Here is a 15,280-nt window from a genome sequence, read left to right as displayed (position 1 = left end):
GTCCTACTCCGGCTATTTTCGGAACCCGTGACGCGCCATAGCCGGCCGTCAATCATGTTCCCCTCTTCATAGGAACGCCTACTCCCCGCGGGAGTCTGAAACGAAACTAAAGGATTAAACTGTAAGTACAGCGCAAAAAAATAAAATAAAGGCATACTGTAGCTGACGCTAGTATGCTGGATGGCATGGTACATAGTTGTTTTTTAGGGTGAACCTCTGCTTTAAGTTATTCTAACACATTCTACATTATAATTCAGCCCCAATCGCATGTTCCTTACTTTGTTCAAGAAATTTAAAAAAATGTGCCTCCCAGGAAAGGCCAATGCCATCTGACCTATTGTGTTCCAAGTCCGTAGTCCAATATACTTCAGTCCTTTCCTGTAGCCTGTTCTAGAATCTTGCACATGAGCGATGGTTTCTTATGGTCCGTACACAGAAAATAGTACAAAAAATATCACTTTTGAAGCGATTGTATGATAATCCGATCGTTAGTACACAGCTTTCGTCCGAAATTTTTTGAAGGGACAAACACGAACATATTTCTCGTACGATACCAGATCGTATGATTTTCTTTTAATCAGTACAGGTTTTGCCTGAAAACACAATTCAAATACAAGACATGACATCATTTCCAAATTTCTATTCAGTCGTACGAGATTTTTTCTACTTTAGTAACTTATTTGTTTTCGATATGGAGACTAGCACATGGGGTGTAGCAGGAAGGACTGAATGAATCTGTAATCTCGCGGTATTTTACCGCAGTGCCACAGGGAGCGGATATTACGTACATGGAACACTTCTTAATAGGCTGACGGCACAAAGAACGTGCCATTAATCAAAGGAAGAGCATGTGTCAGTGATGTCAATACAAAGAACGGGATGGATACAAGGCAGCAGAGCAAGTAAGGTAACATCCAAATACAGCGATGAGTAGTGTTTTTATATGCTGATTTATATGTATAAAATTTAAAGAGGTTGTAAAGTGTCCAGGTTTTTCACCTTAATGCATTAAAGCGGAGGTTCACCCTAATATATTTACATCTTAACAACTTCCTTATAGTTGTAAGAAGCACAGTCCGCTATTTATTTTTATTTTTTTTATGCCGCACATACCTTGTAATCAATATTTTCAATCTGCTTCTCCCCGCGGGAGTAGGCGTTTCTATGCCTAGGGGGATTGGCCGACCTCCCAGATGACAGATGATTGACGGCTGTTCCTGCCGGCCTATAAGGCCCCGCCCCCCGTATTTCGTAGGCGCGCACGAGTCACAGCGTTTCTGGAAAAAGCCGAACATGCAGAGCGCAGGGTCCGTATAGAGCCGACACACATCTCTGCATGTTCGGCTTCTTTCGGAACCCCCGTAACTCGTGCGCGCCTACGCAATACGGGGGGCGGGGCCTTAACTGCCGGGGGGAACAGCCGTCAATCATCTGGCCGACCTCCCAGATGACAATCCCCCTAGGCATAGAAACGCCTACTCCCGTGGGGAGAAGTACATTGAAAACATGGATTACAAGGTACGTAAAGGATAAAAAAAAAAAAAAATTCCGGACTGTACTTGTTAGGAATATAAGGAAGCTGGTCATATATACATGTAAATTAGGGTGAACCTCCGCTTTAAGGTGAAAAAGATTCTGTGCTGCAGCTGCCCCAAGAGTCCCCCCTTTTTCTTACCTGAGCCCGTCCGTTCCAGCAATGTGCAAAAGCCCATCGACTCTAGCCGCTGTCTCCGTCTTCTTTGGATAGATTGATAGCAATGGCTCCTGCTGTTGTCAATGAAATCCAGTGACGCGGAGGCGGGGCCGAGTCTTGCTATCTGTGTCAATAAGCGCAGCAGCGGGACTCGTAAGCGTGATTGCACAGGTACCCCCAGGGAAAGTGGCTCTCTGGGGGGCATTCGATGAAGAGGAGGTGCCAGATGCACCGCCAGGGCACCCCAGAACAAGAGGATTGGGGCTGCTCTGTGCAAAACCCTTGCACAGAGAAGGAAAAAATAACATGTTTGGTTTATAAAAAACAAAAAAACCTTTACAATCACTTTAAAGGGGAGAGTTTACTTTAAGATACAGTTACATTCAACAAAGACAACACAAAATCACAACAACCAATGGAAACGTGACACAATAACAGCAATAACATTACCAATAACATCAATTAAAACGAAATTAATACTATACTGTAATAACGCATCATTTCATCATTACGAATCTTTTTCATGTTTCCCCCCAGTGCTCAGCAACTTGTGGAAAGGGGACTAGAATGAGGTATGTCAGTTGCCGTGATGATCAAGGATCAGTAGCAGATGAATCCGCCTGTTCACACCTCCCGAAGCCATCCGCCACTGAAGTATGTACAGTGACCCCTTGCGGACAATGGAAAGCAATGGAGTGGAGTTCCGTAAGTCTATATCCTCAAATAATAAAAAGTAATGCTAAAGTAAATAAGTATAAAGCAAACTTGTCATGGAACAAGTACATAGCCTGGAATTACTGGCCTCTATCTCAAAATGCTAGTTTCCTGCCTGTTCCGGAAGCACTTACATTTAATTGTGGTTTTCTCACCTGCTGTCATCATGTTTACAGTTCATTTTTTCCAATTTCAGTGCTCTGTGAGTTGTGGACAGGGGAAGGCAATGCGCCAAGTTGTCTGCGTGGATTTCCTTGGTCTAACAGTTGAACAAAACGAATGTGACCCTGAGGACATTCCATCGTCTGAACAGGAGTGCTCTATGTCCCCTTGCCACTATGTCAACAATGACTATGGGAGACCCATTCATTATCTTCCAAATGTGGACCAGAGAGTACGATCTAACCCAACCCTGGCCATTCTCAACAGGAACAGTGGCCGTTCTATAGGGTCTGGTGGAAATCAATGGAGAATTGGACCATGGGGATCGGTAAGTTTTAATTCATTGTTACGTATATCATCTGGCTAAAAGTTTTTGGGATACTTGACCATCAACGCCCCTATAGGAACAAAAGGACATCCCTCCCAAATTTCTGCATTTTGGTGTTTCTAGTGAGAGATACTAATAATGCTACATCATACAAAGACAAGCAATTAGACGTACAATAGACAGTTATGCACTGCCACATTAGTGGAAACAATTTGGAGAAGACCCTCTTTTTCGACCATGACTGTGCCCATGTGCAAAAAAACAGCCTCGTAAAGACATAATTTAACCAGTTTTGTATAGAGCTTTAGTGACTCGAACAGGGCCCTGACCTCAACCCTACTTAACACCTTTGGGAAGAATTGAAATGCTGATGGTGAGTCAGGTCTTCTCATCCACCATCATTACCTGGGTTTACAAATGCTTTCTTGGCTGCATGGGCACAATGTCCCATAGACATACTCCAAAATTCTGAAATGGTTGAGTTCAAGTACAAGACACCCAGGCATTTCAGTTGTCTTGCCATGAAAACGTGACTCTACAGGCAAAGCAAAGGGGAATAAAATGTATTCCTTGGTTATTTTAGTAGAAAGACATCAATGTTACTGAGCCAAGTACTTTCTTCAGTGTTCTAGCACGTGTGCTGGGGGCTTTCAGCTCCGCGTTGTGGTGTGCCAAGATGAGAATGGGTATCCAGCGGGCAACTGTGAAGAAAGAAGCAAACCAGCCGAACAACGGCCGTGTGAATCAGGACCTTGCCCACAATGGGCTTTTGGCAACTGGGGGGAGGTAAGCTGCTTTTGCCAACTCTATTTATCTGCTTCAGTACTAACAGTAGTAACTAACATTAATAACAATATTACAGTAATGATAATAATAGTAACTAACCGTAGTGACACTACTAACAGTCCCTTTATGGACCAGAGCATGTTTCACAGTTCAGTGATGGGCAACTGTGAAGAAACAAGCTAAACCAGCCGACCAGCCATGTGAATCAGGACCTGGGCCACAATGGGCTTTTAGCAACTGGGGGGAGGTAAGCTGCATTTGACAACTCTCTTTAAGTTATATGTAATCCCAGTAACAAACATGATATTTCATCCGGTGTTTTTATGTGGTGTCTGCATTCATTTTCTTTTCTGCCAGTTCAGAAATTACTTATTGATCCTGAAATACTGTGTCCTTGTAGTTTCCAGTTCAACTGAACTGAAATCTCAAACAGTGCTATTAGCTTTCTCAGCTATCTGCTGTGAACTACCAAGCAACTCAACTTAAAAAAAAGATGGGGGGGGGGGGGGGGGGGTTCTAGTCCAAATCAGGGAAGCAGCTCAGAGTGACAATGCTGATCCACCCTAGATACAGTACAGTAAGTGAATGTTGTCATTTATACAGTACAGTAAGTGAATGTTGTCATTTATACAGTACAGTCATTCTATGACAGAAAGTATTTTACTAACAGGATCAACAGATGAAAATGTAAAAAAGCCTAAAAAAAGAAAACGAATACAGCCACCACATTTAAGCCTAGGTTCACATCTAAATTGCACGCTTTCCTGCACTAAAAATGCACTGCTATTAGCAGAAGTGCAGGAGTGCCATTCATTCTCATCGGCACCCCCATGCATGGGAAAACATAGCACATTTTTCAATGATTGGAACTACATAGCATTGTGCGGTTTCCCAGCGGCTGCAATTTTGGAAATAGTGCAGGAACCTTTTGCATTTTTTTGTAGGTACAGCACCCCATTCAAATGAATAGGCTGCTGTGCCACAAGGAAACCAATAGTGTGAACCAAGTCTAAGGACTGGCAAGCTGCAACATATTACATTTTTGTTTTTTTTAAATGTATACATTGATATATTGTAACTGCTTTATTACTAATGGTAGAAACTAAATGCATTGCCGAAAAAAAAAAAAAATACAGTAAAACCTTGGTTTGAGATTAACTTGGTTTGAGAGTGTTTTGCAAGACAAGCAAACATTTTTAATAAATCTTGACTTGATATACAAGCGATGTCTTGATATACAAGTAGCGTCATGTCACAACTGAGTATAAAAGAGAAGAGAGGAACCTCAAAGTGTAACAATATGGTTACATTTAATGAATGTACAACATTTAGCAACATATTGCTACACTCAGGCCGCGTACACACGGTCGTTCCAAACCGATGAGAATGGACCGAAGTTCAGTTTCATCGGTCCAAACCGACCGTGTGTACGGCCCATCGGTCTGTTGTACTTCGGTCCAAAATTTTAAAACATGCTTTAAAATCGAACCGATGGACCGCTGCCCGATCGGTCCAAACCGTTGGTTAGTACACAAAGCATCGGTTCAAAACCCGCGCCTGCTCAGAATCAAGTCGACGCATGCTTGGAAGCATTGAACTGACCCGATCGGAATTTGAACTGATGGTGCGTACGCATATCAGGCCGTCAGGCCACTTCAGCGGTGAACCGATGGAAATGGCCCGTCAGACCATTCTCATCGGTTTGGAACGACCGTGTGTACAGGGCCTTAGAGGCGCCTCTCTTCTCTTTTATACTCTGTAGCTCCTCCTGAATTTTGCTTCTAATCCCCTTGTGGAGGCTTCCATTTGTGGATGGACATTTTATGGTTACACAACTTATCACATTGCTATGATCTTTTTCTATGGGCTATAAAATGAAGGACCTATGAATAAATGGTTGTGGAACGAATCATTTGAGTTTCCATTATTTCTTATGGGGGAATTCACTTTGATATACAAGTGCTTTGGATTACAAGCATGTTTTTGGAACGAATTATACTCGCAATCAAAGGTTTTACTGTAATAATAAAATAGTGACTAACAGTACTAACAGTCCCGTTATCACAATTATCAATTATCACAATTCATTGATGGACCTCTTTATATGCCAATGAAGTTGTCATATATGATACATATGTGTTATGTCATGTGTGATACATATATTTCTGTTTTTAAAGTACACTTGTCATAGGAAAAACATGCTGGCTGCCACTGCCAATATATCCTTATGAACACTGTCTGGATATTATTCTGACTCGCTGGCTTCAATGCTTTCAGTCACTGATTTGTATTCAGATAAGGACTTCTGACTTCTGATCCACATACATGTTCTCATGTTCTGGGTAAAGCGAGTGAAAAAGCCTGTGTGTCAGCACAATAGCCAGGCAACACGTACTTCAGAAGTAGGTCTGCAGTGGCATCAACTTTGTGTCTCTCGTGACAAGTTGCTTGTAAAATGGAAATGTAATATTGTAAAATTTAAAATTGAGTGAGTGTTGAAATAGATATGTATTATATTTTAAAGTAGAACTCTGGGCAAGCAGCTACATACACAGGGCCAGATTCTCGTAGGAGCGCGTATCTTTGCGGCGGCGTAACGTATCCGATTTACGTTACGCCGCCGCAACTTATTCTCAAAGCACTTACTCCGTAAGTTGCGGCGGCGTAGCGTAAATCGGCCGGCGTAAGCCCGCCTAATTTAAATGTGGGACAGGGGGGCGTGTTTTATGTTAATCTTCTGTGACCCGACGTGATTGACGTTTTTCACGAATGTCGCATGCGCCGTCCGTGGAAATCTCCCAGTGTGCATTGCTCCTAATACGCCGCAAGGACGTATTGGTTTTGACGTGGACGTAAATGACGTCCAGCCCCATTAACGGACGAGTTACGCAAACGACGCAAATTTTTCTAATTTAGTCGCGGGAACGACGGCCATACTTAACATTGGCTGCGCCTCATATAGCAGGAGCAACTTTACGCCGGGAAAAGCCTAACGTAAACGTCGTATCTGTACTGTGTCGGCCGCGCGTACGTTCGGGAATTTGCGTATCTAGCTAATTTGCATACTCGACGCGGAATTCGACGGAAGTGGGGAGATTTTTTTTGCCGAGGAAACCGGTCGTGTGTACATTTTTTAGCGAGGAAACTGTCGAGGAACTCGTTGAGCCAAAAAGAGAGCATGTTCTCTTTTTCCTCGACGGGAATGGAGAAAATTGGTTCATCAAGTTCCTCAACAAGCCTAACAAGAACTCGACGAGGAAAAGGATGTGTTTTGCCCGCCAAGTTCCTCGGTCGTGTGTACGAGGCCTTTAAAATATATGGCAGTTTACTATTAACTGCCAAGTAACTGTAAACCTGTTTAGCCAGCCTTGTGATACACACATCTGCCATACCGCCCAGCAGCGACACATTTATTACCTGGTTCAGCAATTCTACTTCCTGTGCCGCATCACCACCTAAAGACTGCCCACTGGGCAGTGAATCAGCTTCATCTTTTCTGTTCAGTAAGCAGGAAGTTGATCCAGGAAACAGCAAAGTTGAACCAAGGCAACACAATGACTGAGCACCACTCGGCAAAAACCAGCAAAAAACTTGCTGGGAGATATTTTTTTGCCGAGGAAACCGGTCGTGTGTACATTTTCGTCGAGGAAACTGTCAAGAAACTCGACGAGCCAAAAAGAGAGCAAGTTCTCTATTTCCTTGATGGGAATGGAGAAAATTGGCTTGTCGAGTTTCTTGACGGCTTCACAAGGAACTTGACGAGCAAAACGATGTGTTTCGCCCGTCGAGTTTCTCGGTCGTGTGTACAAGGCCTTAGTGGTTAGCACTCCTGCCGAGCAGCATTAGGGGCCCTCAGGTAGAATCCCAACCAGGAGATCACTTTCACAGATTCAGCATGTTCTCTCTGTGCTGGTGTGGGTTTCCTCTAACACACATGCTGGTGGGTTAATTGGGCCCATCTAAAACCGGTCTTAGGCTGTGAAGCACTGTGTAAATAGTTGGTGCTATAGCAATGCCAAAAATAAAATGATTTTCCTGGATTATGCAGCAACCTATGTCACTGGAGGCAAATGCTAACACATCACTTAGCTTCCTATAACCTGATATCATTCCTTTGGGTCAGTTTGGGTCTAACAACAAGACTCCATTCAACCCGTGTTAAGGAGAAGTCCATAACCCTCAAAACGTATTGGTTGCATAATACTATCATTATCCTACCTCATGGGTCTTCAAACTAATGCCACGTACACACGATCGGTCAAACCGATGAGAACGGTCTGATGGACCGTTTTCGTCGGACCAAACCGATAGTGTGTGGGCCCCATCGGTTATTTATCCATAGGTTAAAAAAAAGCAATCTTGTTTTAAATTTAACCGATGGATACCTAACCGGAAAAAAACGATCGTTAGTAGGCACAACCATCGGTTAAAAATCCACGCATGCTCAGAATCAAGTCGACGCATGCTTGGAAGCATTGAACTTCGGGTTTTTTTTTTCAGCACGTCGTTGTGTTTTACGTCACCGCGTTCTGACACCATCAGTCAACTTCATCGGTTAACTGATGAAAACGGTCCATCAGACCATTCTCATCGGATGGACCGATCATGTGTACGTGGCATAAGGCCCTCCAGGTGTTCAGGAACTACAATTCCCATCATGCCTAGTCATGTCTGTGAATGTCAGTGTGTTACAATGCCTCATGGGATGTAGTTTGAGGATCCCTGTCCTAACTAGTAAGGACTTTAAACGAACCATCAAGTTGTACAACCCTCTGTACTGGACCCTCCCCACATCACCGGTTGGCTGTGACAAAGGTGTATCAATCTCAGGAATGTGTGTACAGAATTAAAAAATCTTTGTCAGGTAAACCAACAAATAGACATGTATTCCAATTTTGCATTTAGCTGTTTGCCTGGAATTATAATTTGTAATTTGCTAAGAAATTATGTTGTAGTTGGCTAAATTTTTTCTTAACTTCACGTCTTTAATTCCTTTTTCACCTCCTTAATTTTACAGTGTTCCAAAAAATGTGGAGCCGGCACAAGGACAAGACTGGTGGTGTGTCAGAGACCCAACGGTGAAAGATTTAATGACCTCAGTTGCGAAGTCCTCGATAAACCTCCAGACCGGGAACAGTGTAACACTCACAGCTGTCCTCCAGATTCTGCGTGGAATACAGGTCCTTGGAGCTCGGTATGACCATAGATATATTTCTGTAAAATACTGACAGATGGTATTGTACCCATCGCTCATTTTTTTTTTATAGAACCAAGGTCTACAATAATATAGGTACAATGTTTTTTTTTTATTTGAACACAGCACTTAGTGGTGCTCTAGACACGATTGTCAGTTTTGATACAAATTGCTTTTTGTCCAGCGTAAAAAATGTTCTCAGCGTTACATCAACATGTTTTTACATTTGAAAAGAACGGATCTAATTCATCAGTGCATCTGACGGCGTCTGTGGGACACAGGCTTGTAACCATAATGATAAATACTGTTGGTTTCCATTATATCTTAAAGGACTAAATATGAAAGCCAAATATGGCTAGTATCAAAGAGCTTACAATGAAAGGTCATAAACTGTCTGTGCTGGTTCTTAACAACTAGTTAGAATAAAACGTTCATCTTCTAATTATCAATATAAATAAAATGAGCATCTGTAGCATTGAAGGCAACAATATGCTATAAATGAGGAGGCTAAACAAGGTGGACACTACCCTTGTTCATATCAGTTATGAAGGTTTTAGAGTATTTTGAAAAGGTATACTGTAGATAAGTCCTGCCACCCATGACAATGAATCCCGGCCAATCTTTTTAAGGTATATAAGTATATCTAAAGCCATTTTTTTGTTCATTTTGGATATAGTAGATAAGGGTTCAAACCAGTGTCAGAATTTTTTGTCTCTCAGTGTGATTGGCTGAGACACAGCAGTGACGCCATGGGCTCCCGCTGCTGTCAATCAAAGTCAGGTAGCCAATCAAGAGAAAGAGGGAGCAGGCCAGGCCGCAGCTCTGTGTCTAAATGGACACAGGGAGCTGTGACTCGGCTGGGGTGCCCCCATAGCAATCTGCTTTCTGTGGGGGCACTTGACAGGAGGGAGGGGCCAGGAGAAGAGAAGAGGAGGATCGGGGCTGCTCTGTGAAAATCCACTGTATCAGAGCAGGTAAGTATAACATGTTTGTTATTTTGTATAGAAAAAATACAAGACTTTACAATTGCATAATACACTAAAACCTTAATCACTGAAAAATCAGAACTGCATCTACCTCTGTGAACGTTCACCTTTACAGTATTATAAATAAGGACTACCTTAGTTCAGGTGCTCCTTAAAAGCAAGTGAATCTGTTGCCTTTTGTTTACCTTCCTCCAGCATTTCCCGCCAAAAAGTTATTATGTACAGAGAGCATTTCACCCTTCATTTGTAAAAATATATCCAAACTGCACAGTAGGATAAAAAGATAATTAAAGAAGTGAAAGCTGCAGGACTGCATGTATTTTTTAGTATATTCTAAGCCGCAGACCCAAAACGAGTCTACAGATTACAAGTTCCAACTTCAGTCTAAACTTTACCGATACACATGCTTGTTCCCCAACAATAACTCAGTGGGGGAGACTTAATAAATCTCATGCAGCTCTGCATAGTGACTTAATAAATCTCATGCAGCTCTGCATAGTTACCAATCAGCTTGTAACTTCAGCTTGTTCAAGTAGTCCCCTTTCACACCAGCGGACTGATCGGGTCCGCCCGTCCGTTTTTCAGGCTGACCTGATTGGACCACTCATGGTTCTCTATGGAGCTGTGGATGTCAGCGGACATGTGTCCACTGACTCCCGCCAGCATCTGATCCGATCCGGTCCACTAAAAACAGATGAATGAGGATACATAAGGCAGATCGGATGACAGTCGGATAGAAAGGACAGGCAGTCCGCTTCCATCTGACTGCCCCATAGAGAACAGCGGGCTGTGTCCATGTCCGCTCTGCATAGCGGAGTGGACACAGCCCTCTCACCCGCCAGCTCAGCAGGGATCAGCAAACAGATTCCCCGCTAAGCTGGCAGATCCACTCGACGAAGTCCACCCAGTTTGAAAGGAGCCTTAAAGGGGTTGTAAAGCTAAAAAAGAATTCCCCTAAATAGCTTCCTTTACCTTAGTGCAGTCCTCCTTCACTTACCTCATTCTTCCATTTTGCTTTTAAATGTCCTTATTTCTTCTGAGAAATCCTCACTTCCTGTTCTTCTGTCTGTAACTCCACACAGTAATGCGAGGCTTTCTTCCTGGTGTGGAGAAAGCCTCTTGAGGGGGCAAGCAGGAGGGTCAGGAAGCTCTCTACTTTGCAGATAGAGAAAGGAGCTGTGTGTTAGTGGGCGTCCTGACCCTCCTGCTCACCCCCTCCCCCCTAAAGAGGCTTTCTCCACACCAGGGAGAAAGCCCTGCATTACTGTGTGGAGTTACAGACAGAAGAACAGGAAGTGAGGATTTCTCAGAAGAAATAAGGACATTTAAAAGCAAAATCGAAGGATGAGGTAAGTGAAGGAGGACTGCACTAAGGTAAAGGAAGCTATTTAAGGGGATTTTTTTTTACCTTTACAACCCCTTTAAGCTTTGACAATACAACCTGCAAGCTGATTGGTTTTTATGCAGATATGCACCAGATTCAGTGTCCACCAAAGTATTTAGGGTAGTGAATCAGCATGACAGCCAGGCAATTGTGATTTTCAGAAGGAAGCCAATTTAGTACTCATGTCGATGGGCTTTTGTCCGGGGTCAAATGCAGCTTGTTCTCAGTTACATTCCTCCGGCATTTGACATCACTTTGACAGGTAGCATCGGTCCATACAGTTGATCTCCTTCTGACCTGCATTTGATTTTCTTCAAGCTGCTTTTGTGATCCCATTATCTTACATAGGGAGAGAAGCCGTTCTGATAGATCAATGATGCAGGCCCTTAGCCTTCTTATTTTCTCCTTTATTATTACATGGTATGCAATAATTCAGTGCTACTATTTCCCTGTGATCATATTGGCATTCCTAATAGGTATATTGAAGTGTTAATTTATTTGGTTGAGCTTTAAATAATGCTTGCTTTATCTACTAGAGAAAAGAGAGTTGGTAGTAGCATGTGATACTCACCTAGGCTGTTCTAGTTACAGTATATTCTCTTTGTTTTTGCTGTAAAATAAATGTAATTGATAATAAAATGTAAAAAAAGTTTATATCTTAGCACAAGTTATAATCTTTTTTTAGAATCTATTTTGTCAAAAAGGGAACAATACCCAAATACCGTATGCTAACAATTCATTTTTAGAATTTTTTTTAATGAAGACATTTCTTCTGTTGTAACAGGTAAAGTTAGAAGTTTTCATATTTGTAGTATTTTATTATTTTGTGGATAATATGACATTTTATCTAACATAATCTATTATATAATAATGAAAATGAAGTATCACATTCTACAATTAACTGTCTTTTTATTTAATATGATTAAAACATGTATAAAGCCAAAACTTTTTTCAGTTTTGGGTTTGGTAGAATGGTTGAAACCCGTCAGTTTATTTTTATTCTGTAGGGAAAATTCTCCTTCACTTCCTGTCCCAGAAACACAACAGGAAGTAAAAGGAAATCTCTCCAGAGTGAGGGGAAATTGCTCTTAAAGGGGTTGTAAAGGTAATTTTTTTCCCTAAATAGCTTCCTTTACCGTAGTGCAGTCCTCCTTCACTTACCTCATCCTTCCATTTTGATTTTAAATGTCCTTATTTCTTCTGAGAAATCCTCACTTCCTGTTTTTCTGTCTGTAACTCCACACAGTAATGCAAGGCTTTCTCCCAGGTGTGGTGTGTCGTGCTCGCCCCCTCCCTTGGACTACAGGAGAGTCGGGACGCCCACTAACACACAGCTCCTTTCTCTATCTGCAACGTAGAGAGCGCCTGACTCTCCTGTAGACCAAGGGAGGGGGCGAGCACGACACTCCACACCAGGGAGAAAGCCTTGCATTACGGTGTGGAGTTACAGACAGAAGAACAGGAACTGAGGATTCTTCAGAAGAAATAAGGACATTTAAAAGCAAAATCGGAGGATGAGGTAAGTGAAGGAGGACTGCACTAAGGTAAAGGAAGCTATTTAGGGAAAAAAAATTGTACCTTTACAACCCCTTTAAGGCCCTACACAGGATCGGATATTCCGACAACAATTGTCCGACGAACGTGTTTTGTCAGATAATCCGACCGTCTGTACGCTCCATCTGACAATTGTTGTCGGAATTTCCGACAACAAATGTTGGCTGTGCATGCTCTCAAATTGTCTGACAACAAATGTGTTCCGTCGGATTATCTGATCGTGTGTACACAAATTCGTCGGACTAAAATCCAAAGTACAAACACGCATGCTCCGAACCAATGCTAGAGATCAGACAACAATAGCAGAAGTTGCTTAAAGCCCTGTACACACGATAGGTTAACCAGAGGACAACGGTCTGAAGGACCGTTGTCTTAGGTTAACCGAGGAAGCTGACTGATGGTCCGTAACGCCTACACACCATAGGTTAAATAACCGATCGGGTCAGAACGCGGTGACGTAAAACACAACGACGTTCTGAAAAAAACGAAGTTCAATGCTTCCAAGCATGCGTCGACTTGATTCTGAGCATGCGTGGGTTTTTTAACCGATGGTCGTGCCTACTAACGATCGGTTTTGACCTATCGGTTACCAATCCATAGGTTAATTTTAAAGCAAGTTGGCTTTTTTTTAACCTATGGTTAAATAACCGATGGGGCCCACACACGATCGGTTTTGACCGATGAAAACGGTCCATCAGACCGTTGTCCTCTGGTTAATTGATTCGTGTGTACGAGGCCTAAAGGGTGGCAGTAAAGAGCTGAAAGTTGAAAGAGGTGAAAGTTGGCTGAAAATGTTCTGCCGTCTGTATGCAGAACAAGTTCGCGGATTTGTCCGATGGAAGTCCGATCGTGTGTACGAGGCTTTAGACAGATGTTACTGGGAAATTTGTACCTGTTCTGGTGACAACTGTAACATTTTGTAGTTCCCCTCACTTTCCTTCTCGGAAACAATGGTCACCAAGACAAATAGAGAAGGTAATTGTCCCAAAAAGGAACAGAAGGGTTTTACCACTCTATCCAAAATAAAAAAATAAATCAGGCTTTGGATACACTTTCAATAAAATTCAGGTAAAGGGGAGTTGCATTTTATTCTTTGCAGTTTTGTTTTGTACATTTTACTAAAAATGTTTAGTAAGCCTTATATAACTGTCAGTGTTAACTGTTTAAAGGGCTGCTCTGCATATAGGATCAGTCCCCCCAGAACTCATATTTCAGTTTTTGGTAGACAGTAAACAGTGAAATGTGTTTCTCACATTTTTTGGTGGCAGGATCTCATTAACTTGCATCCTCACTCTGGATTGTTTTATATATTTCATATAATGAAAAATGCAACAGATGTAGTGGGAGCCTCTCTATGTGATCAGGAACACCCACAATTATAAGGTGGGTGGAGCAGAACCCGGACTATGATCGGGAAATCTCACTGCCCGAATGTTTAACATATTCATTACAAAAAGTTAAAACTGAACTCTAAAACTTTAAAGTAAATTTGTTTCCCAGTAGCCACAATAGATATGACCCACTTTATGTACACCAAATGCCTTTACAAACGTAGTTATTATTTTGTAAAAGTAGAAGTGACATCATCACTGTGCTATATACAGCCTGTACAGAGAGCAGAGCTGTGGGAGGGACCCAGCAGGCTCCACCCACTACAGGCTGCCTGCAGAAAACTACAGGAGGGGGCGGAGACAAGACCAGTCACCCTGCACAAGGAGAGAGAGCAGCAGTGACTGGTCTTTATTATAGGAAGCTCCTGTACAGGCTCAAATTTTCACACTGGATTCCTGCGTTCTATTTCTCAACATTTGCTTATCCTGGAGTCCAGCTGCCTTTCTTCTTCAGGCTCTGTCTTTACATGAAATATGAATTTTGGGGCGGATAAACCTTTAATATGTTTTTTTTTTCTGTGCACTCTGTAGCGCTTTGACATTTGTCTTCTGTATTTAAAATACTTTCCAAAGTTACAGCGATTACGTTTTTGGTGCTATGTTTTTTACTATCTATATATGTGTTTCATATTCAGTTAAAAACCCGGATGTAATTTGGGGTTGTACAAATATGTAAAATATCATAATCACGTTTTTGTAAATTATGTGAACAGGGAGTTCACTACCAGGTTTCACTGTATATTTCATTTTCACAAAAGTTTTTTTTTTGTCTGTTTATAAATACATACATATATAAATATCTATATATATATATATTTGGTTCTAAAGCACTTTATCAGAAAAGGATATTTCATATATATTGAGCTCCTGGTTGCAACTTAATGCTTATCGTGTATAAGAAAGTCTGAAAAAAGGATGGTCAGGATGGTCCATAGCATTCAGTCAAGTGATTGGTTGCTTTAGGCAACACAGACAGTCCTTTTTTCAAACTCGAGGGCCAGTATTGCAAAGTTTTCTGATTTCATCCCAAAGCCATTTAAATGCTTTCATTGTACCTCATCCAAAAATGTACATAGCCATTAAACCTG

The 15,280-nt window shown here is 41.9% G+C and overlaps 1 protein-coding gene across 1 annotated transcript in view; it reads left to right on the top strand.

The window, feature by feature from the left end:
- The window catches only part of ADAMTS9 (ADAM metallopeptidase with thrombospondin type 1 motif 9), a 350,073-nt gene that overhangs the window by 196,949 nt on the left and 137,844 nt on the right, over nt 1-15,280 (top strand). The window contains exons 25-28 of the mRNA XM_040359179.1: nt 2,231-2,398; nt 2,604-2,897; nt 3,522-3,683; nt 8,701-8,877. Of these exons, the coding sequence (XP_040215113.1) occupies nt 2,231-2,398; nt 2,604-2,897; nt 3,522-3,683; nt 8,701-8,877 (801 nt within the window). The remainder of the gene's footprint in view (nt 1-2,230; nt 2,399-2,603; nt 2,898-3,521; nt 3,684-8,700; nt 8,878-15,280) is intronic.

Source organism: Rana temporaria, chromosome 7 (genome assembly GCF_905171775.1).
Source record: "Rana temporaria chromosome 7, aRanTem1.1, whole genome shotgun sequence".
NCBI classification, from domain to species: Eukaryota; Metazoa; Chordata; class Amphibia; order Anura; family Ranidae; genus Rana; species Rana temporaria.
Note: the sequence above shows the minus strand (reverse complement) of the source record. Positions and strands in the feature narration are given on the sequence as shown.